General features: G+C 50.2%; 1 protein-coding gene across 3 annotated transcripts in view; it reads right to left on the reverse strand.

Annotated features, from left to right (window-relative positions):
- The window catches only part of LRRFIP2 (LRR binding FLII interacting protein 2), a 1,092,194-nt gene that overhangs the window by 723,670 nt on the left and 344,976 nt on the right, over nucleotides 1–23,548 (reverse strand). For all 3 annotated transcript variants that reach the window (XM_069613205.1, XM_069613206.1, XM_069613204.1), the window contains exon 3: nucleotides 7,054–7,140. In XM_069613205.1, the coding sequence (XP_069469306.1) occupies nucleotides 7,054–7,140 (87 nt within the window). The remainder of the gene's footprint in view (nucleotides 1–7,053; nucleotides 7,141–23,548) is intronic.

The raw sequence follows: 23,548 nt of genomic DNA on the forward strand, positions 1-23,548 counted from the left end.
CTGCAGGAGTGGCTGAGGGTACAGATGCCGCTCCTGGAACTGATTTTGCACCTCTTCCTCGTGCTCCAGGAGGGAAGTTTCTTTTGCCCCTTTGAGAAGCCTGTCCTCTTCCTCTACCAAAAGAGGAGTAGTATCGAAAAGAACGACCCCTCCAGGAAGATGAGTCGGAATAGGGTTTTAGAGGCTGGCGCAAAGAGGCGCTAAGTGATTTAGCTGCCGCTTTCGAGGTCTGAAGTTTTTCTAGGCTTTCATCAGCCTTTCTGCCAAAGAGCCTCGAGCCATCAAAGGGCATGGAGGAGTCTAGCTTGCACGTCTGGTGCAAATCCCGACTTCCTCAACCACGCAAATCTGCGTAGCACAACGCTTGCAGCCATGGATCTGCTGATACTATCAGCAGTATCCTGTCCAGACTGGAGACATTACCCCATTGCCTCCTTCCCGTCTGGCTATATTCAGGAAGCCTTCCCTTTCCTCGCCTTCCGGAATATGATCAGCCGCCGCCGAAATACTGTCCCACAGGGTATGGGTAAACCTGGCTAGGGTACAGGTGACATTTGCCGCCTTAAGTGCCATACTGCCGGACGTGAAAACTTTACGTGCCAAGGAATTCATTTTTTTATCCTCTCTATCTGGAGGGATAGTTGAATAAGCAGTTTGTTTTGAAGTAGATGCTGCTTGAATGAATAAACTCTCTGGAGTCGGATGTTTATTCAAATATTCACGATCCGTTCCAGCTGGTCTATATTTTCTTGGAAAAGTGCTATCTGCAGCAGCAATAGTTTCTGGTTTCTCCCAGTTTTTCTCCACAGTCCTTTGAAGGCCCCTTGCGAAAAGGGAGAACAGGATCTTTTTGAGGTCCCTTGACGATTATATCCGTCATGTCATCTTGTTCAAAAATGGGTGAAGTATTACCCCAACCCATATATTCAACTACCCTGGTCATAAAACCCCTGTACCCAGCATCTGCATGCTCTGCAGGATCAGGTTTGGCGAACTCTAATTCTGGGGATGTGTCAACTCCACTGGCAGAATGTAGAGTATCACTCAGGTCTCTCATTCTAGATTCCTGGTCAATAAGTTCCTCAGGAACTTGTCTTGTACCATAAGTAACTTTTAGGGAGTAACCTCGTCTTCTTCTGAAGCAGACTCTTCATAGATTGCTGACATAGATTTGAAAAAGTCTGACCTGGGCAAAGGAGTGAATCCCCTTTCTTCCTCTGCCATCTGCTTCGAAGGAAATAGCAAATCCCTCGAAGTTTTCGAGGGTGTCTTCGAAGTTTTCGAAGATGACTTCGATAATGGCGTTGATGACGCATTTGGCTTCGGCGTCGAAATTATCGACGTTGAGGGCGTCGAAGAAGTTGTCGAAGTCTTCGACGACTTGCGTTTCTTGCATGGCACTGGAGAGGTGCTCTACTCTCGTAGAGTCTTCGACGGTTTTACGTCGACTCGAGGTTTTTTTGGATTCCTCGACGCTACCGGTCTTGGCCATGGTAGCCTTGGACTTCCGTTTGTCGTCCAACGGAGCGACTTTAGGGGTATGGCTTTTTCGAGGGTCTTTCGAGGGGGTCGGGACGCATTCTCGAAAACATACATCATCTTTTTGCGGAATTCCTCCCACTTACTGGGAGAATCAGATTTAGTCGGACAACGAATTTCTTCGGTCGACTCTGAAGAAGAAGATGGAGATCTATGTCTCCTCTTCATTTTTTTCGATGACGACGAAGAGTGTCTCGATCTACTCCTAGATCGAGATCTCTTCGAGTGCCTATGGCGATCCGATTCCTTAGAATCATTCGCTTTTTTGTGTCTTTTTGACAAAACCTTTTTTGAGGCCTCCCTCCCCACCGACAGTTTACCTCTCCTCTCACGAAGAGCTTTTTCGGTCATAGATTGGCAGGACCCGCAGTCGGTTCGGTGACTGGAACCGAGACACCAGAGACAAATCCGGTGGGGATCGGTGATCGACATCTTAGATCCACAATCTACACACTTTTTAAACCCAGTTCTGGGTGTCGAAGATGACAACACTTTCTTCACAGAAAATAGAAGCACGCCGTTCTCGATAGCGAAGCGATCGGAAAAAAGGAACTGAAGCAACAGGCACGGCTCGAGCTATTTATACCATCGGTGACGTCGACAGAGTACGGAGTACGTCGAGGGACAATCGACGCCACGGCCTCGAGCACAGCGCCCTCTGCCGAGAATTTCTTTTTCCGAAGCAGCAAAGCCAGAGATAATGATTTATCACAAGATGAGGAATACGTGGGAGGACACAATCCATTCGAAGTGGGACTTCTTGACAATGTCTTGAATATGAGGTATGAAGGAAGGGAGGGGAGACGGGGGTCTGGGTGGGTTTCGAAGATGACTCAGATTCCGAGCTACAGTGGAGAAGGGGTGGGGGGGCATGGAGGAAGGCCAGAGCGCAGGGAAGAAGTATGGTGCAGGGGACCCAATAGGGATAATATCTGTTTTGCTGGCATTGAAGCAGAAGACATTGGCAGTGCACCAGAACTGGATGGCAGAGGGCCAGCTAGGGATGAAGGAGGGTGGAAGGGCATCAGTGGGAAGTTTGAAGAAAGGGTGTGTATCAGCAGTTTAGCAATGGAAGTTGAGGGAGAAGAAGGAAATGAGTCATGGCAGCAGAGAGAGGTATATATTAAAGAGCCAGGGCAGAAGAATGGAGCCCTGGGGGACACCACAGGTAGCTGAGGAAGAAGGAGAGGAGAAAGGGCCCAGGATGGTTTTGGAGGAACGTTCAATTAGGAAGGAGGTAAGCTAGTCCAGTGCCCGCTCCGGGATGCCAAGGGTATCATGGAGCCTTTTTAGGAGGATGGAATGATTCACCGTGTCAAATGCAGAAGCGAGATCAAGAAAGATGAGGACAGCAGGAAAGTTGGAGTCACAAGATGCAAGCAGTTCTTCACGGGTGTTCAGAAGAGCAGTTTCTGTGCCACTGAATGTTCAGAATCCAGACTGGTGGTCATGTAAGCTGCCAACAAGTTCGTTATGAGAGTGGATTTGGAGAAGGGCGAGCTTCTCAAGCAGTTTTCTCAGGAAAGGCGTGATGGAAATGGGGTGGTAATTGGTTGGGCAGGAAGGGTCTGCCGAAGGTTTTTTTTCTTTTTTTTTTTAAAATGAGGGGGCACACAAGGGAGTGCTTTAGAGAAGATGGAAAAGAACCAGTAGCAAATTAGTGGTTGCAGAGATCAGCCAGAGCACGGACGAGAGAGACGATATTTTCATTGATGGTTCTGGAGGAGCAAGGACCAACCTGTTTGGACGAGACCTTCATGGAGTTGACAACTCGGTTGACTACTTCAGGGGAGACATGCGTGAAGGAGGAGGGTGAATGCTAGTAGGCATGAAGGGGGAGTGTTGGTTTGGGAGAGTGTGTGACGAGGCTTTTCAGTATATTCTGGGTTTTGGAAGTAAATTGAGAGGCGAGTGCATCGCAGAGGGCCTGGAAAGGATCAGGGGCAGAAAATGCTGCGGATGGGTTGGCAAGTTTCCTGCAGATTTTGAAGAGTTTAGCCATGTTGTTGCATTGGACACTCGTGCCTGAATGTGGGCTCTTTCTTTGGCACGGATGGTGAGTTTGTAGTGTCTCTGGATCAGGCGGCAGGCCAGTTTGTCACAGGGTGAGCCTGAAGTGTGTCACTTCTGTTCAGCAGCCCTGCAATTACATTTTTGGTCTGCAAGATCAGAGTCGTACCAGGTGTTACGCTTGGAGGCAGGGTTCAGGGGGATGCTCATGACTGGGGCAAGGATGTCAAGGGTGTTGGTGATGGACAGATAGAGGTTGCTGAGGACAGAATCAGCGGAAACATCTGTTGGGTGGGCAAGGCGGAATGAAGGTGGAAGAGAAGGCAGCACCTGACACTCGTTTCATCAGACGGATGTTTGTGAACAAGGTTGGCAGAGCTTTCAGGAGTTGGGCCCATAGGGACCCAAGTGGGAGGTGAGGAGAGAGTGGTCAGACCACGAGAGAGGGGTGACCAGAGGGAGTTTGGAGTGGATGATGGCATCTAGAGTGTCCAGCAGAATGGGTAGGGTCAGAGGGAAGAATGGGGAGGGATAGGGAGGAGCAGAGGTCGGTGAAGAGGGTGGTTGCTATGCAAGTGGAGTCTAGGTGGATGTTGAAGTCACCTAGTAGTAGCACGTTGGAGGTGGTAGAGTAGGGAGGAACAGAAGTCCACCCACTAAAATAGGAAAAGAGAAGTGCCAGGGGGTCAATAGACGGTAGCAATGGTCAAGGTGGAGGAAGGAGAGATGACCAATTTGCACACTAGGCTCTCAAAGGACGAATATGATATGATATGGTATTTGTAACGCGCCTATACACAAGTGTTTCAAGGCGCGACGAGGCAGGGAGGGAGGGAAACAAGGGGAAGACAGACAAACGATCCTACTAGGCCAGGTGTCATTCAGATCGCGCAAGTGCAGGGGTAAAGGGAAAAGGAGAAAGTGCAGGGGGAGGAGGTGGGGGGAAAGTGCAGTACAAGGTAAGTAGCGTAATAAAATAATAAATAATAAATAAAAAGGGCCAGCTGGTGGCAAGTGCGAGGTAAGTGCAGAGCAAGTGCTGGGAAGGGGGCTGTAGGGATACAGTGACAGTCCCACAGTGCAGAGGGAGCCAGGGAGGCAGTGCAAGTGGAGAGTGGCTGGGCCCTGGACCGAGGTCGCTGAGAGTGGCCCAGATGCAGGTTTAGTGCAGAATTCAGTGGGGAGTTAGGCAGGTTTAGCAGGGGAGAGGGAGAGAGAAGGCAGAAGCGAAGAGGAAGGTTTTGAGGTGCTTCCGGAACCGGAGATGGTTCTCCTCAAGTTTCAGGGAGGCAGGAAGGCTGTTCCAGAGGGAGGCCCCTGCTGCGGAGAGAGATCTACCCCCAGCTCGTTGCTTAGAGAAGCGGCTGACCATGAGGGAGTTGGAGACGGATGAGCGGAGGGCTCGTGAAGGAAGATATTTAGGAAGAGAGAGTTGAAGGTATTTAGGCCCCAGGCCTCAGAAGGCCTTGTGGACAATGCAGAGGGTTTTGAACTTAATCCTCGCAGCCACTGGGAGCCAGTGAAGGGATTTCAGTCCTGGAGAGATACGGTCCCTGGGCTTGAGGCCAAGGTCAAGTCTCGCAGTTCTGTTCTGGATAAGTTGCAGAGGGCGGAGAGTGGAGGCAGGCAGATTAAGATAGAGGCTGTTGCAGTAGTCCAGCCTTGAGAGAACCAGGGCTCGGAGACAGTGAGCTTCTGGGGGAAGGAGAGGAAGGGAAGAATACCTCTGAGGAGGTGCAGCTGGTAGTGTGACTTCTTAGAGACGTCAGATATTTGAGGAGAGAAGGAGAGTGTGGAGTGGAAGATGACCCCGAGGTTTTTAGCCTTGCAGGTAGGGGCAGGAAGGGGGCCAAGGGAGGCCGGCCAGAGAGCTGCAGGGAAGGAGGGAGTGGGTGTGCCGATGAGTAGAATCTCGGTCTTACTGGCCAAGTGGGTAGGACGGTAGAAGGCATCCATTCTGGGAAGATTAAGGCAACTCCACCGCCAGCACGGTGGGGTCAAGGTTTAGAGGTCATCTCATAGCCGTCCGGAAGGAGTGAGTCAAAGGAAGTAACTGAGCTGGAGTTGAACCAAGTTTCTGTGAGTGCAAGTATATCCAGGCCAGTTTCTTCAAGGAGAAGGAAGATGTCAGCAGAACGTTTGATGGCTGAGCGTGAGTGGAGGGTTGCCAGATGGAGACGGTCGCTGCCTTTGAAAGCTTTTTGAGGCGGAGTGTCGGGACGTGGGGCATCTGTAGGGAGAGGTGAAGAGGAGGGTGCAGAAGGGGGAGGGGCATGGGAAGGAAGGAAGTTGTGCGAAGGCAGGAGCCAGTCAAATAGGAGGAGGGTGGCCTGAGGGCCTTGAACCAGGACTGTGCCTGTGATGTAAAAATTGATACAGCAGCGAGAAAAGAAAAACTTGCAAAGAGGACTACCCACTTGGTCCCGCCATTAATTGAAGTTGAAGAATAAGGTGGGTGAGTGGCAGTGAGGTGAGAGGTCCATAGGTTGGGGTATGGGACAGAAAAGAGGAGTCAGTGAAGATTTCTCTTGAGGATGCACAGACATAGGTGTCTGTAATTGTGAGGCACAGATTACCAGCAAGGATGTCTCTATGCTTTTTCCGTTCAGATTTAGTGAGAGAGAGGCTACCTGATGGTGTATCAGTTGGAGAAGATGGGGGAGGTGGAGAGAGGTGGAGAGTGCCATCTCCAAACAAGGGAGGAAGAGAAAGTGAGAGGTGAGGAGGTGGCGAGAATGCTGCAAAGCACCGTAATCTGATCCACTTGGCACAGTAGGCCAAAAGGGTTTTAAGTGCAAGATCAACAAGAAGGATGGAGGCACAGCTAAAAAGGATTTTCACAGACATTCTTGGAGGAATGGCACATGAAGTGCAGCACAACAATACAGTAGTTGGCGTCAGTGAGAATGAGTCCTAGTGAGTGAAACCAGAATGCTGAGTCACCGAATAGCATGGGGCATCTGCAAGGTGGATGACTTGAGAGGCAGAGGAAATTAGTTCTCATTGGAACCAAGGCAGCCACTATGTAGCAGTACTCACGTGATGGGACGGATAGAATAGCGAAGACACAGTCAAGAGGACTGTTAAATGTGAATAGATCAATCAATAGCATTTTCAGAAAAGATTTGGTAAAGTGGGGCCCGGATCACGGCAAGGAATGGACAGGGCCTTAGAAGTGGGGCTTTGAAGAGGTGGCCAGCTAAAGCCTGCCAGTTGCCTAGATAGGCCAGATGATAGGAAAAGCAGCCTATCGGGATGAGTGGAGGCCGTGATGAGGGACTCCTAGGGCCTTCTCAATAATGAATGAAGGTGGCGGCCATCTTGGAATAGCTCTGTTTCTAAAACTAATGGTAAAAATCCAAAATAGAATTTGCCAACATGAAAAAGGCTTAGTTACCATAAAAAAAACATTTTTCTGCCAGCCATGTTTTTGTTTCACCTTCTAACAACATTTTAATGAAATCTATGCTGCAAACAAAGATGGGTGAAAACTTAACAAAATACCTCTTTTTGTTGTCGCTCCAATTCCCGCATTCGTATATCTCTTGCTTCTGCACGGGCTGCTCTTTTAGCTGCAAGTCGTGCTTCTGCCTAGAAGTAAATGTGAAAGTCATGTTAATTACCATTTTCTTGCCACAAATTACACATGTGAGCAAAAGCCAAAACACAACTACCCACACAATTTAAATATTCCTTGAAGATTATTTTTGTCTTTGTCAGATGTACTGCTGAGCAAAGGTTAACACTTTTTCTTCAGGGGAAAAAAGTATACTATTTTTCAAAACTGTAAGGAACTCATGGTGGCAACAGTAAAGACCGACATGTGATCAGTTACAGGGGGTTTATTAAGCTGTATGCAGATTAGAAAGAACACCTAATCTAAACCTAAATCTAAGATGGGAGCAAGCGTCGATCAAATGAAAATAAGGCACTCCTAGTGATGTTGTGTCAAATAAAAAAGAGCCTATACTAAGAAACCTATTGCCCAATCTTACAACTACGACAAAAAAGGTTGTGGGATGGTTTGTTCTTAAATAATGTCAGGATGCAGTAGGTTGGTTCTTCCTTCCCCATATTTTGAGCACGGGGTAAAATGGGATCTTAGAGCACAGTACATACGCGAGCTTCCCCAGCACGAGTCGACAGTTCTGCCCAAGTTTATCAGGAGCCTCGATGGCCAAATTGTGTTTCTCTCAAAAGTCTCTTGACTTAGAGGGCCTTACGTATTCAAGCACCAAAACAAACGTTTCTTCAACAAATTGTTTCTGGGTTTCACTTAGGGTGAGGATTCTTCACCCCTGTGTCCCCCTCTTCCGGGCACTGACCCCTGTTCCTCGTGGTGTTGGGTGATTGCTTTTCACCCCTTGGATCTCCCTCTTCGGTGCTTGGATCCTACAACAGTTCCTTTCAATATCAAGGACTTTGGTGGTTAGTTTTCTGGTCCTGAGGGTACGATAGAATTACCATACGAAATACGAACTAACAAACACAAAGTTCTGCTTTACGTATTTCTTAGGTGATGCCTTCGCCCTTGTGTCCCCCTCTTCTAGGCACAGACCTCTTGTCTACTTTCAGCCTCCCTCCACCGGGTTCACTATGGTTTTTCTTTCTTTCATAAATCTCCATATCTTTTCAACTTTTCCAGTTGACAACCCTCAGGTCGGGTTTACTCTTGCCAACTTCACATTCTCAAATGTTTGCAGGATTCACTTCCCTTGCTTTGTCACAGTTCTTGGGTCAAAGGCTTTCGACTGTACAGTGATTTTGCTTGACCTCCTGAATGACCACCTTGACCTAACTTGGTGGCTCTCCTACGGCCTTCTATACCTGTAGTTTCAATCAAACAGGGATTGACCAGTCTTTCTCGAGTTAGGACCCACGTGGTTCTGGTTCCTCTGCAGCTGGTCTTCCCTTAACACTTTTCCAGTTCTTTGACCTTGGTTCAACTTGCCATTTTGCGGCATTCATTCACCACAGCCCGACTCTTATGGGCTCTCGACTCACCGGCTCTGATGAACCGCTTAGCTTTCCTCGTAACTGGAGTCAAGGCCGGTACCATGAGTTTCCCTCATTCCTGCTTATCAGCGTTGACACACACTGTGTACCGCTGGCATCTGTTGCAGCACACTTGGGCTATTGTCCTTGGTTTTACGATTCCCTCTACAGAGGTTTCGCAGGCCTATGTCGGAAAGGGCAAGGTCGAGTCTCTCCTTGTCAGCCTCTCGATATTTGCCGCCTTTCTCCTCCCCTTAAACTGCCAGACCTGGATAGCTGTCTCGTTGTGTGGTGTGCCTTGCTCGCACTGTGCTCTCGTGCTCCACCTTTTATCACCGAGGGAAATGGCCGTCACGTGAATGGCACTGGTGTTAGTCTGTTTTCCATGGGGTGAGAAAGTGTTTGTCTCATGGGAAATTATGTTCTTTGTCCTAAGGGTATTGATAAAATCAGAAGGGTGAGATTGATAGGGTTTGCAAAACAAGCGGGAACGACCAGAATATGTTCCAGAAAACAAAAGGGGGAGTGGGGAAGCTGTAGTACTTCATCTGCATAGATGGGGTGTGCGGGAAAGAATAACCAGAGGCATGTGGAGAAGAAAGATTGGGAACCTTTGGGCAGGGAACAGAGATTCTGGGAAATATTGTTTCTGGGTGCAAGGCGGCTTGGGTTTGCTGGATCATTAGAGAGGGATCATTAGAGTGGGGAATATCTGAGAAAGGAGGATTCTCAGAGTTGGGGTGTTTGAGGTTTGGAACCCTAATGGCTTGGCTATATACGGAGGGATCGGCGCATCCCTGCTGGAGGGATTCACTAAGAGGAAGGGAGGAAGATGTCATCCTATAAACGCTGTCTCGTTTTCCTCTCCCTCTTCCTTAGTATAGTACCGTGCCTCACATGGGGTCTCTACCCGAGTGCAACCTCAGGTTATTCCCTTTTCCGTCCACCCTTGGGGTTGGAGTCTGAGAGGATTGGCCCTTCCCAAGCCAACTGAATAAGGGATTCTTGGGGCTGGCTAGGGAGAATTCCCTCAGGTTTCTCACAATACACAAAATCTTTAAAAACTTGTGTTTGTAGAGTCCTGATGTTGGCTGATTTGGATAGAAGAAACAGTGCTCTTGGACAAAATAATCCAGTACAACTAACTTTTTCATTGTTATTGTGATATAAAACAAAATTAGAGGCACTTTTATTATAGTGTACTATGTCTACTTTATATTGAATCCATTTAAACAACCAAAATATTTGCTTGTTTGGCTGATAATCAAATTACATTTGCCTATAACATTATGCTTAAAGAAAAATTTACACAAGCAAACAAAATTGTGAAACCATGCTAAACAATTGAAGGACAATGGCAAAAGAGGCGTGGGGGGAGTTTAGTACAAATGAAAACTGATCCACGAAAAGTAATTGAGGCTTCCTCTTGTGCACAGTGGTCAGAAAGCAAGGAAGCAAGGAACGAAAATGGATTTGTAAAATGACAAAGTAAAGATTTGTTACTTTATATAAACCCACACCTAAATACTTGTAAAAGTACATGCGGAAATATGCACCATTAATGCAATTAACTCATTGTCACCATTTCACGCACACACCCAAAAAGACGATGAGATGGAGTTCAATATAACACTTTGCTTTCTGCCATTTATGCATTTGTTCGATTAAACTGTTGCCACAACTGCTTTTGTAAATAGCTAAGTAAAAGCCAAGCTATACATATTCTACATTTACTGCAGGGAAAAGGTCTGACAGAAGATTGTGATCACCAGTTTCATATTGAGCGATTAATTTGCCAAGAACATAGTTAAGCAAGTAAAGCATCAGTCTGACACTAAGGTCTGCCTGCAGTTCACAAGTTCAAATCCTATCAAGGACGACTCAGCCCTTCATATTTCAAGGTCCATAAATTCAGTATCATTAAATTGGTTAGTAACTTATGTGAGAAACCCAATGGCAGTCTCCAGTTTACTCCCCCTTTTTTCCAATCACCATACCCAGTTCCTCCCGTCTCAGTCAGAAAATATAAAGGAGTATACAAACTCTCCGAGAACTACCTGTCCCACGATGCCTCCGATACAAAGAAGGCAATGCAGGGAAACGGGAAGAAAGTTCCCAGGCTTGAGACTCGAGATTCCGCCCCTTTCAAGCCAGAACCCTCTGGGGTCACTTAGCTTCATACCCCATGTCCCCCTCTCCAATCACTTGGACAGAGAAGAGCAAGCAAAGAGGAAGGAAGATTTCCTATAGGGATAAACAGGGAACAGCTTCCTATGGAGAACGGCCATTATATGATTTGATATATGATATGAGTTATTTATAACACGCTTAATACCCAGAGGTTTCTAAGCGCGGACCCGGGGATCGAACCAGTGTTGCTCTGTGTCGTCTTGCTTCCAAGGCAAGCACGTTGCTCCTGAGCTATCCTCCCGAGACGAAGTTGCCACTTTAGTGGAGTCAGGCAAAGTCAGGCAATTCATTTTAATCATCCACACCTGACTTAACATCCAATATGCAAAGTATAAAAGTAGTGATTTTAAACAACACAGTAAGCGAGCTGGGAACCAGTTTCACACCGAGAAGACCGCAAAGCAGAGGGCTGCTGGACCAGAAGCGAGGAGGAGCACAGCGTGCCAGATCGCTGACCCACTGAGCAAGAAAGACTGCAGCTTGGCAAGGGAGTTGTGCCTCCCGAGACGACAAACCAGGCAAAGAACTTGCTAACAACATATTGTGAAAAAGTGCTCGTTTCACTGGGCTAAAGAGAGCTCAGGCGTCAGAGGGGCCGTGACAGTGAGCCCTAATCCCAGGGCTGAAGGAAGGAAATTGTTACAGTGCCATGCGGCAGCTGGTGAGTGTCCAAAGCTCAGAGGAACCCGGTGCACGCGTCCGTGAAGATTAAGTAAACACAACAAAAAAACATTTTGGTACATGTGTGAGGTACATCGCCACCAAGGAAAGGGCATTTGAGAGCAAGATTGCTGAACATCAAGTGAGAAAATAAAACTGTATAAAAAGGATGCAGAAACAGTGCATTTTGGAATTGGAAGTTTAAAGTATGTGAATATAAAGAGAAAGAAGCAAGAATAAAGCTTTATGGGACTGTAGTCCGAAAGGGAAAAGTGAAACTAAAAATTCCAGACACACAAGCCACTGCCAGCTTATCAGAGGGGTCCCGCACAGGGCTGGGGAAAAGATACTGTGCATTTTTTAAGGACCCTGATATTAGGAAGTATGAAGGAAATAAGGGAACTTTCTTGCCCTGTGACAACGAAGGGGTCCGAACCCAAACGAGGGAGACCCATTGTGAACATTGTGGAAAAGGGGTCCGAGCCGAAACGAGGGGGACCCGTGATCCGAGCCCCCAACATGACCAATTGGGAACCTGTGAATGGGAAAACCCTGATAAAGAGAAAGGAACTTGTGTGTTTGCTTGTTACATCAGGCCCTCTGCAATAAGAGTGTCATTGGTAGAGAGACTTTGGCAGAAGGTCCTGATAACTGTCTTGAAGAGTTTCCGTGTGGCTGTGAAGACAGAGTATGTGTGCAAAACTAAACTGTGCCGCCTTGTCCAGTGCTAAAAATGTAGGGAAGCAGAGCCAAATGCTCAACTATCCTGACATCTCATTTCTTGAACACTTTTCTTTTGCATACATTGTTGTCCCACACCATTTTGTACTTCGAAATAAGGATTGGCAATAGGTTTATTAGTATAGGCCCTTGTATTTTGACAGACTCCACTAAGACTGTGTTATTAGTTGATGGTCGTAGCTTGCTCCCATACTTGGACTTCGGTTTAGATAGGGGTTCAACCAACCCATTTAAAATTTCAATAAACACGGGGCACAGGGTGAACCGCTGTTGGGCGCACACTAAGATGGCCGTCTGAATGAGCAGCTCTGCAGCCTATCGTTCCTCCACCATGGAGTTAATATCCTTACTTGGCCCGTTAATTAGCCGGACTGGCCGCCACGGCTTACTGAAGATTGCGGCACCGAGGAGGCCAATTTTTAAATTTGTCAGACACCCAGAGGCAGTTAAATCTCGAGTGGCGGGCTCGGCCTGGCCAACATTGTGCTGGGGCTGCTGTGTTTCCCACCTGCCCGTCTTGTGGGCAGGTGGGAAACATGTCCAGTCTCCGGAGCTCGTGCCGGCTGAGTAGGCTGCGCACATGGGATGGCGCTGCATTATACTGACCCCGCCGGGCAGCTTCCCATGGCAACAGTGCCCTAAAGAACTCTACCTTCATTGAGGCAGTGAGGACTGTCTAGCGCAGCATGCCGGACTCCCGACCCTGCAGGTTGCTGTGTGGCCGCTCCTTCACTCGGCACCTTAGCGGCATTCTATCCCACAGCAGGGGCCAGTGCCTGCGGGACCTGTGGGGGCCCACCTACGCTTGCCTTACATTACATTGCATGCAAACTGCCATGTGACGCTAACTGTGCCAGAGATGTCCTTCCGACATCTTGTGATCCCCAGACCAGCCTGCCAGCTCTCTCCAACTCCAACCCCCCCCCCCCGCCCGCATGACTGGTACGTTTTCTGCGTGCCTCTGGTCCTGGTCCCTGGGCATGTGGCGGAGGGTGGAGGGTGGAGGGGGAGGAGCTGGACCTACTCACCTGCCCACAGCTGCATACACCATACAGCCTCCCTGTTTGGATCTACTGTTTGCCAAGGGTGTGCAACAAGGGTGGTGCCGAGCGTCTGTACTCCCTGCTCTCAGATCCCTCCCTCTTTTGGTAACATCCCTGGTGAAGGTGCTGCCATGACTAAGGGAGGAGGTAAGAAGCAGTGCTCTACGAACATGTGCCCCCCCCCCCGCACCCTCTGCCCCCAAGGACCAGGTTGATCCCAGCGAGTCAGCCTCGTCCCCCCATGGGCGGTGGAGAGCACTATGAGATGCAGAAGATGGACTTTATGCAGGAGGGGTTTACAACTCTTAACACCAAGTTGGACGATAGGAGTGGCACGGTCAGTGGCATAAAGGCCCGCATGGAGAAAACCAACACCCGTGTCGCAGAGGTCTAATCCAGGGTGGGTGTGGCTGAGGTTATCACGTGGCTGTGATCCAACCTAACGGCGCTTACTAAACCGGTGCGTGAGATTGGGAGGAAGAACAAGGATTTAGCATCCAGGTCCAGACGTAACAACATAAGTATTATTGGGATCCCCAAAGACAATATTCCAGGCTCCATGGAGGACTTTGTGGAGCGTACTCTATGCTTGCTGGTGGGTCCAAAGCTGTCGCCCCAATTTGCAATACGGCGGGCCCATCGCTCTGATGTTGAAGCCTAAACCGGGGCCCTCCCTGCCCTATCCTTGCCAGAGTCTTAAATTATCACGATAGGGATGCGCTGCTGCAGGCTGCCAGGGCTTAAGGGGGAGCTGCTGCTCGGCTAAAATAAAATCCATCTATATCCCAACTTCTCCATGGCAGTACAACAAGAGCGCAAATCCTTCCTGGTGGTGAAGAGGAGGCTCCTTGACTTGGGGGTCCGCTACACCATGATGTTCCCTGCCAGACTTACAGTTGAAAATTCCAATAAGGTCTTCGTCACGATCCCGGAGGAGGCGATGAAGTTCATTGACAACATTTTCCTGGGTGACACTGCCTGTTCTACTGGCAGTCTCCTGGCTGTTGTTGATATCCCCGTATTTTACTGGCAGTCTCCTGGCTGTTGTTGATATCCCCGTATTTAGTTGGAGGCATTACCCATTAAGATAGTCTCCTATTGGGCCGCAGTGGCCACAATCTTCATACACATGGTTGCATAATTCTTTTCTCTATGTGCATTATCACTTGTTGTACTACTCTCTGCTGTGGTGTGTGATGGGCTGCAAGGTGTCATCAGCCCCCCCCCCATGCTAAGTTGCAAAGGTTTGCGTTGTATTGTTTTGGAGTTTTCACCCTCCTAGTTGGGTGGGCGTGGGGCTCGGAGGGGTGGTAGGTTACAGAAAAAGCTTGACGTGGGTAGCAGGGCTTTCAGACAGAGGCAACATGGTTCAAAGTTCGTACGTGATGCAATACAGCGGCTCACTTGCGGGCCGCCCTATTTTTGTCGACTCTGGGTTGGATGGCAGCTGACAACATCTGGGCTCCATTCCTAGATTACGTGGAGAAATTTCCCAGAGTGGCAAGACAACCACCGTCCCTCCGCTGGCTGTTGGAAACAGACTAGACCCCCCCCCCCTTCTCTCCCCCCTCAGCCGATAACATTTACTCCCCAACTCCCCATCACCCTTGAACACATCCCCGGTATTCGTGATACTCGCGGGAGGGGTGGGGGAAGGTTTCTGCAGTCTCAGATCACCAATACCGGGGATGTGTTCAAGGGCGATGGAGAGTTGGGGAGTAAATGTTACCGGCTGAGGCGGGGTGCGGGCGGTTGGTCTAGTCGTTTCCAACCGCCAGCGGAGGGACGATGGTCGTCTTGCCACTCCGGGAAACTTCTCACGTAATCTAGGAATGGAGCCCAGATGTTGTAGAACTTACTTCTGTTTCCGTAGCGGAGGGCAGCGATTTTCTCCGCGGCTGCAATGTCCCTACACTCTACCCACCACACTGGGATCGCCGGCCCTTCGGGAGTTGCCACAGTCTGGCAATGGAGATTTTGGCTGTGGTGAGTAAGTGCGTGCAGAGGCCCGCCAGATTGCCTGACATCGGTAATTGGCCCTCCCCTGTGTCGCCCATTAGGACAATTCAAGGATCCCAAGGGATCGTCAGACCCGTGATGAGACGGATCTGTTCCAGGACTTGCTTCCAAAACCTTTCAGCCTTCGGGCATGACCAGAGCACGTGGTACAGCGTGCCCGTGTCCTTGCAGCCTCTCCAGCAGTGTGGCGGGGTCACATTTGTGCAGGGTTTCCGGTGTGATGTACCACCTGTAGCAAACCTTGATGGCCCCCTCTTTGTGCGTGACACACTTCGAGGTTTTATGGGTTCTCATCCAGATGCGACTCTAACTGGCCAGATCTAGTTCTCTACCGATGTCTCGCTCCCACCTTTCGATGTAGGGTTCCTTCGAGTCCGGGGCTACCCTATCTAGTAACTTATATAGGGTTGAGATCTTCCCTCTGGGCGGTTTAGTGGTCAGCATTTGTTTCAGTGCTATGAGTTCTCTGTGTCCTTGTGTTCTAATTGGGTCATGCGATAACCAGTGACGTAGTTGGGTGTATCGGAATCCCTCGCCTTCCGGGACCTGGAATTTCCATTTGCAGTCTTCAAACGTAAGCAAGGTGTCCCTGTCGAAAAAGTCTGCCACCTGCCTCAAGCCGCCTGCCTTCCATTTGACAAAGACTCCCTGCCCCGCCCCAGGAGTGAAGTCCAGGTTATCCCAGATCGGGGAAAGAGGGCCCACTGTGCTCTTGCAGTTCCACTTTCTGGCCGCCTGCCTCCAGCTGCTCACCGTGTTCCTGGTCGACATGAGAGGACCGATGTTTGGAGGGTTCTTCGGCCCTGTGATGTGTGGCAGGGAATCTAATGAATAGCGGCTCCTATCCTCCTCCAACGAAGCTTGTTGGTGGTCGCTTGCCACGTGAATGCTGCCGAGAGCTGGGCAGCCAGGCAGGATCTCTCAACCTCAGGTGCCCCCAGGCTGCTGGAGCCGGGGCTTCTTAGCATGATCTTCCTAGCTACTCATGGCTTCTTGCCCTCCCATATGAATTTCAGCATACTTGCTTGGAGTTTCTGCTTGGCCTTTTTGGGAATTGATACTGGGAGAGCTTGGCAGTGATAGAGCAGTCTGGGGATCAAGTAAATTTTTAGTGCTGTGATCCTCCCCATCCAGGATATCTCCTGGTTTTGCCAACGGGCCATGTCCGCTTGCAGGTCCTTGAATAGGGACGGGAAGTTCTGTTTGTACGTGGGTTCAGCTAACTTGGGTAGTTGAATGCCCAGGTAGCTCAGATGTGCTTCGGCCCACAGGATTGAGAGGCTGGCCGTTAGCGAATCTGTCTTTGATTTGTGCATGTTGATGCCCAAAGCTATCGACTTCTTGGGGTGGATTGTGAACCCGGAGGCGGCTTTGAAGCTCTCCAACTCCTCCCCTAGCGCCGCCAGAGATGTGCCTGGGTGGGTCAGTGTCAGCAACACATCATCCGCGTACAGGGCTGCTTTATAAGTATCCTGCTTGTGCTTTAGTCCCTGGATAGCGGGGCTCAGTCGGATCCTGGAAGCAAACGGCTCCATGGACAGCGCGAAGATGAGGGCCGACAAGTGGCATCCCTGGCGGGTTCCTCTAGTCATTGCTATTTTGGGGGACATAGCCCCGTTGATTCTGAGGGTTGTGGTGGCTGCTGATAATTTGCCAATGTCCATTTCCGAAACTTTGGTCCCACCCTGTAGTGTTTGAGTGTTTCTCCCATAAAGCCCCAGTCCACCCTATCAAAGGCCTTGTGCGCGTCGAGCGACACCACCGCCAGTTCCGCTCCAATTCTATTAGCCGTTTCAATGATGTTTAAGGTTCATCTGATGTTGTCCTGGGTGTTGCGGCCTGGGTTGAAACCCGTCTGGTCCGGGTGTATGAGGTCCGGGAGGAGTACAGCGAGTCTGCGTGCCAGGAGTTTTGAGAATATCTTGGAGTATACTTTCAGTAAGGCGATGGGGCGGTATGATGAGCAGAGTTCCAGATTTGTCTCGGGCTTTGGGATAAGGACAGTGACAGATTCCTCGATGGAGGGGGGTGACCGAGCCAGTTTCCAAGAAGGAGCTAAAAAGAGAGGCCAACTGGGGGGCCAGGATGTTGACAAACTTCTTGTAGAATGGAGCTGGGAATCCGTCCGGGCCCAGTGCTGTGTTTTTCATAGATCTAATCACATCGGCCACCTCCTCCGGGGAGATGGGGTCTTCCAGGGTGTCCATCTGTGGGTGGCGGGGCAACTTCGGGACTGCATGCAAGTACTCGGTAATTAGTTCCACCCCTGTGGGTTTCCCGGACATCCCCTCCCTATGGTGCTCGGTCATGATCGCTAACTTTTCGGAATCCACACTGAAGGGTTTCCCCTCTCTGTCCCGAAGGACTGAGGGTACTCCTGGTGTGCAGTTTCTTCATCTTATACACAAGCAAACAGTTGGCCTTATTGCTGTTCAGATAGCAATATTGCTTTGTGAATGTTAGGGCTCGGGCCGTCTGATCCGCCAGGTGCATTTCGAGGACTACTTGTGCTTTGCAGAGCTCGCTTCGTGACTTGGTTGACTGGCACTTCTTGAGGGTTGCTTCCTTCTCTGCTACTACCCTTTCTAGTTCCCCTAGTCTCAGCTGATGTCTATGTTTGTGTGCTGCCGAGCAGTTCATGGCCACCCCGCTGATGGAGCCTTTACCCACATTTTCTGTGAAGTAGTCGACCAAGGCCTCCGAAAGTTCCTGGCAGTCTGCTGTGTCCGCGAGAAGGTAGTCTTACAGTTTCCAGGCCCTTTCTGGTGGATCCGGTAAACCTTCCATCTGTAGTTGTGCCACTACTGGGGCATGATCCGAGATGACCCTCAGCCCTATGTGGATGTCTGTGATACAGGGGAACAGGACGCTCGAGAGCAAGAGGAGGTCTTTCCTTGATAGGCCCCTGTGGACGTGTGAGAAAAAGGTGTAATCCCTTGCTTTGTCGTTTGCCAGTCTCCATGTGTCGATCGTCCCCCGTCCCTCAGGAATTCCGCCAATCCCAGCGCCTTCGAAAAGTCTGACCCATTGGGCGGTAGGGTCTTATCGATAGTGGGATCCAGGGTGAGATTAAAGTCCCCCCTGATCAGTAGTTTCCCTTCGACAAAGGTGGTTATCACAGGGAGCACCCTGCGTAAGAAGCGCTCCTGGGCCTCATTCGGACAGTAGATGGCTGCAATGGTGATCAGAAGTTCGACCAGGAGTCTACCTTCGGGGTCCCGTTTGACCGTGACCTTGGATAGGGCCGCCGCTTGGCTGAGCAGAATTGCTACCCCTCTCTTTTTCTGTCCACAGCATGCAAGTACCTCTTGGGGAATCTGCGGTACCTGATTCGCTGCTAGTCTACAGCCAGGAGATGGGTTTCTTGAAGACATACTATGTCTGCCTCCAGTTGGGCTAAGCGATGTTCCGGCCCTGGACGTTCCATGTGATCATGGTTAGGTTTTTAGTAGGTGGTCCCATTTCTGAGGGCAAGGTTGCTGACCATTGTTGCTGCCTTCCTCCCTTCTCCGCCACTTCGTGTGGGTAGTTATCGGTGTGGCTGCTCCCCGTGTTACTGATGCGAGTCCCCCTTCAGCTGTTCTTCCCCCGCACCCATAAAACAACACAATTTGGTTTTCTGGGCCAGCCTTCAACCAACGGGGGCTCCGGCTGGGCCAACGCTACAGTCTAAGGTTTAGGCCCACTGGCCTTGGCTGCTGGAAGGTGAGAGCTGAGTTTATGTGACGTTCGTTGGTTTACTTGCATGGGTTTCGCTCTATGATGGGGCCTGCCGGCGACCTCCGAACCTTTAGGTGATGCATTTCAGCTCCATGACTCCGTGAAGCGCTTTAGCCAACCTTGCTGGGCCGTTTGCTTTTGTGTGGGGGGCCTCTGATCCTACGGCGTCTCCCCTCGACTCTCGCCCAGGACATGTGGGGGTCTTTCCGTTCCTCCTGTTCAGAGGCCGCGTCTTCATTGTTGTTTCCCTCCCGACCATCCGGGAACAGTAACTTCTCTGCCTCGTGTACATGGCGTATGTGGCGGGTGCTCCCATTCCAGGCGAAAATCAGAGCAGTGGGGAACCCCCAGTGTTATTAGACCCCTTTCTCCCTCAGCCATTCTGTGACTGGCTTCAGCGCCTTTCTCTTCATTAATGTCGCGAGATCCTGAAACAAGGATGCCTCTCTGAACAAGATTTGGGGGGAGTTTCTAGCTTCCAGCACGATTTCCTACTTTACTTTGTAGTAGTGCAGTCTCGCGAGGACGTCTGGTGGGACTGAGGGGTTGGGTCTGGCCCTGGTTCTGTGAACCCTGTCGATCACCAGGCGGTCGTCATGTGGCAGCTTCAGGATGAAGTGAAGGATCGCGCACGTAGCTCTCCAGGTCGGCGTCCGGGACTGATGTGGGCATGCCCCTCAAACGTATATTATTGCGGCGGGAGCAGTTCTTTGCATTCTCTTGCTCCAGCTCGAGGGCCTCGCATCTGGCCTCCAGCGCAGCCAGTCTGTCTGACACCTTCTCAATTTCATAGTCATATTCGCATAGGGTGTTCTCCACTGCCATCCTAGTTTCCAGTTCCCCCACTCTTGTGTACAGTGCAGTGATTGTGCCTTTAACCTCCTCCGTACCTCTCTGGAACTCTTTGGTTAATGCCGAGAGCAGATCCTGGATGTCCAACTTCGTGACTGCTTGAGATTGGCCCCCGCGAGGTTGCTCCCTGTGTGTGCTCTCGGTGCTTGCTTCTGCGGGCTCTGGACGGTCCCCTCTCCTGGATCTGTCCGTCGTTGGGGTGGACAGTAAAGTTGCAATGTCAGCTTGTTTGGTAGTTTTTTTTTGCCATTGTGGTTTCGAGGGAGCAAGCTGTGCCTCAGGCAGGAGTTTGGCGCGCGGCTGACTTGCGATTGCTGGGTAAAAAGAATGGGAAGTAGGCCTGCGGGTTCCCAACCCCTGGCAGGCCAGAGTGGTTCAGCTGCTGAATATGGGGCTGATGGTCAGGTTTGGTGCGGCCCGCCCGGGAGGACGCTCAGGGGCCAGTCTCATTTGTCAGTTGCTTCACAGCGAGGGCTGTTGCTGGCTCGGGGGGGGGGGCGCCCTTACTTGGCACTTGGTGACCTGAGGCCCCCCCTACGGGTGAGGCGTCAATTGGGTGCCTCTGCAGTTCCCTAGGCTCAGATGAGCAGTGCAGTGTGGGCCGGAATCTGCTGATGGCTGTCCGCGCCTGGGGACTGCGACGTTTGTTGAGTTTTGGGCCGCTCCTCTGGTTGAGTTTTTGTTCCAGACCCTCTGTGGGGGGTTCCACTCCCTGTGCTGGGTTCTATGGTGTGGCACTGGCTTGGCGACCGCTACCGAGCGGGCCACCCCAGAGACCACCCACTGCCAGTGCTCCTTAACGTATGGTCCAGGTGAGGGTGGAGTAGATCTCTCCCCTGATTGCGTGGAGAGCAGCTCGGTCTCGGAGGCTGGTATCCCTTCAGGGACTGGGCCTCACGGGCCCCCGGCAAGGTTTCGCTTCTGGCTGTCAGCTGGGGGGGGCACGTGTGATAGTGGGCCTTTCCACTGCACAGGCTCCAGTCCCCAGTTAGGCTGGGAATCCTTGGGGAGGCTCGAATTGCATCTGGTGATGTGTCGGTCCGTTTGCTGTAGCCGAGATGGGGGTGGGGTGATGCAGAGTGCAGCCGGGCAGCGAAGGTCCTCAGCGGCCGCCCGCCGCAGGAAGCTGTTGTGGTTACCTAGGTGTTAGATGAGAACAGAAGAAATCCATATCTTGGAAAGCTGCGTCCCCTGCACACTGTCAATGAGGCAATAAACCTAAGGAGATGTAAAAACAGGTCTGACTGGTTTCAAGAAGACTTTTTGTATATTTTATTCACATACAGTGTATACAATTTTTAGAATGACAGCGATATGTAGTTCAATACATCCAAAGAATGACATACAATTATTCTGTTAGTTTTTAGAGGAAAAGATGTCTTCTCCTTTTTTATTATTATGTTCAGGTTGGCCCAACGCGTTTTGAGATTCATATTCTCTTCATCAGGGGCATAAATCTTCAATAATTCTTTCACTTTAATCTACAAATGATTAATCAGGCATTAATTACTTTTTACAGAAGGTCAAAAGAAGAATAAAGTTAAATCACTTTTTATAAAAAACAGACAATTCTTAACGATGGGCATCCTCTTACAAGTTCCTCAATAAACCTGACCTTGCTAGGGTACAATTGTTAAGAATGCAATGATTTGATTCATGTTGTACATTTGGTACCGAAATATTATAAATTGTATACACTGTATGTGTATAAAATATACAAAAAGTCTTCTTGAAACCAGTCAGACCTGTTTTTACATCTCCTTAGGCTTATTGCCTCATTGACAGTGTGCAGGGGACGCAGTTTTCCAAGATTTGGATTTCTTCTGTTCTCTAGTATATTCCAGCCTAGATACCAAGGCGGAGTCTTTCTCCCCTGCACCTCAAACTCTTGTCTGAAGTTATTTATCATTAAGCATTATAAAAGATCTGTCTTTAATTGTCATTTAACAATTTAGTGTGCAAGTGCATTTCAGCATCTTGGTTATACCTAGGCGTTAGATGCCTTGGCCCCCGGATCTCCATTCCCCTTCTGGCTTGCCGCCGGGCTCCACCTTCTTCGTTCGAGTGCAGGTGCCCTGAGGGGCTGCGGGCCCCGCGAGTTGCTGGGTCGATCCAATGCAGTTAGCTCACCTCATGGCAGTCCTGCGTTGCGTCTCGTCCGGGCCTCCGGCTCTGGGCAGGTGTGCTACTCTGCTGCGCCTCAGCCCGGCGCTGTCTTCCCACGGCCCAGGACCCGCCGGGGGATCAGGCCGCGCATTACTTGGTGGTCTCAGCGAGGCGCTGCTTTTGGGGTGCGGGGGGTCCCACTTCCCAGCCCACATTCAGGCTGATGACTCTGCTTGGGGGGGGGCCCGGTGGCTCGTCGCAGCCCCTCAAGGAATCCAGTCACCCCATCAATTGCTGCTGCGGCGCATACTCCCGACCTCGGAGGGGACCACCATCTTGCTGTTCATAACCTCTCCAGCTCGCTGCACGGCTCGATCTCCAGGGTGCTCCAAACCTGGTTGCCCCAAGGGCTGAGAGTCAACCGGGGGCGGCGGTGTGCTGCCGGCTGTTTAATCCGCTGCAATTCACTGTTTCGAACGAACTCTCACCAGAGCATTATGGAATGGCGCGTGGCACCAGCCGGGAGCTCTCAGAGCCGCTCTGACCGCCATGGCTACAAGCCACGCCCCCATTTATTCGTATTTTTAAAGCACACATCAGCCCTTGGGCATCGCGGAGCTATTACTTGTTACAGATATTCATTGCTGGTTACAGAGGAAAGAAAGCTTAATAGTTACATAGAAATTTGCATTTAGAGTTCAGCTAAGAGTTTCTATGGACGTGGAGAGCTTGGAGGCCTAAGGTGTAGTGTGATGCTAGATGAATAGCGTGGTTTTGAGGGATTTGCTAAAGGAGAGCAGAGAGGGTTCTGCTCTGAGTGCATTGGGTAGGGCATTCCAGAGTGTGGGTGCTATGTAGGGGAAGCTCATGCCGCCGGCGTTGGCTCTTTTTATGGGGGGGGGAATACGCGGATTTGGTTAGCATGGTGGCTCCTTTTGGGGCGGGCAGAGATGTTCTTGGATATGGTTTCTGATGGGTAGGATGGGGCAGAGAGATTGACACAATTGTGTGTAAGGGTGAGGATTTTGAAGTTAATCCTTTCCTTGACTGGGAGCCAGTGGGCATCACGTCTGGCCTGAGATATATGATCACTTTTGGGAATGTGTAGGGTGGTGCGGGGCGCGTTATTTTGTACTATTTGGAGACTGTTGATGTTTTTTGTAGAGTGCCTGCAAGAAGAGCATTGCAGTAATCAAGTTTAGCTCCTACTGTAGCTCTGGCGATGGATAGGCAGTTTTGAGTGGTTAGAAAAGTTTTTATGGTATTTATAAGTTTGGTGGTGGGGGCAGAGGCAGAGGATATGGCGCTAACCTGTCTTGTCATTGAGAGTGGAGAGTGTTGAGTCTATGTAGACTCCAAGGGTCTTTACTGATGTAGATACTGATATGTTAGTGTTGTCTATTGTGAAGTGAGTGTATTTTTGGTTGAGTTTGGATAGAATTTGCTTGGGGCCCAAGATGACGATCTCGGTTTTATCCCCATTTAGGCAGAGACCATTGATTGCCATCTAAGTTTGGATGGTGGCATATATCTGGAAGAGAGCTTCTGCATCTTGGTCATATTCTCCAGCGAGGGGGAGGAGGACTTGGGTATTGTCAGCACAGCATACACGAACTATGCCGAGCGCGTCCAACATGTCAATAAGTGGTTTGGTGAACAGGTTGTAGAGGGTA

The sequence above is a fragment of the Ambystoma mexicanum genome, chromosome 5p (genome assembly GCF_040938575.1).
Source record: "Ambystoma mexicanum isolate Mex_15411 chromosome 5p, UKY_AmexF1_1, whole genome shotgun sequence".
In the NCBI taxonomy this organism is placed as follows: domain Eukaryota; kingdom Metazoa; phylum Chordata; class Amphibia; order Caudata; family Ambystomatidae; genus Ambystoma; species Ambystoma mexicanum.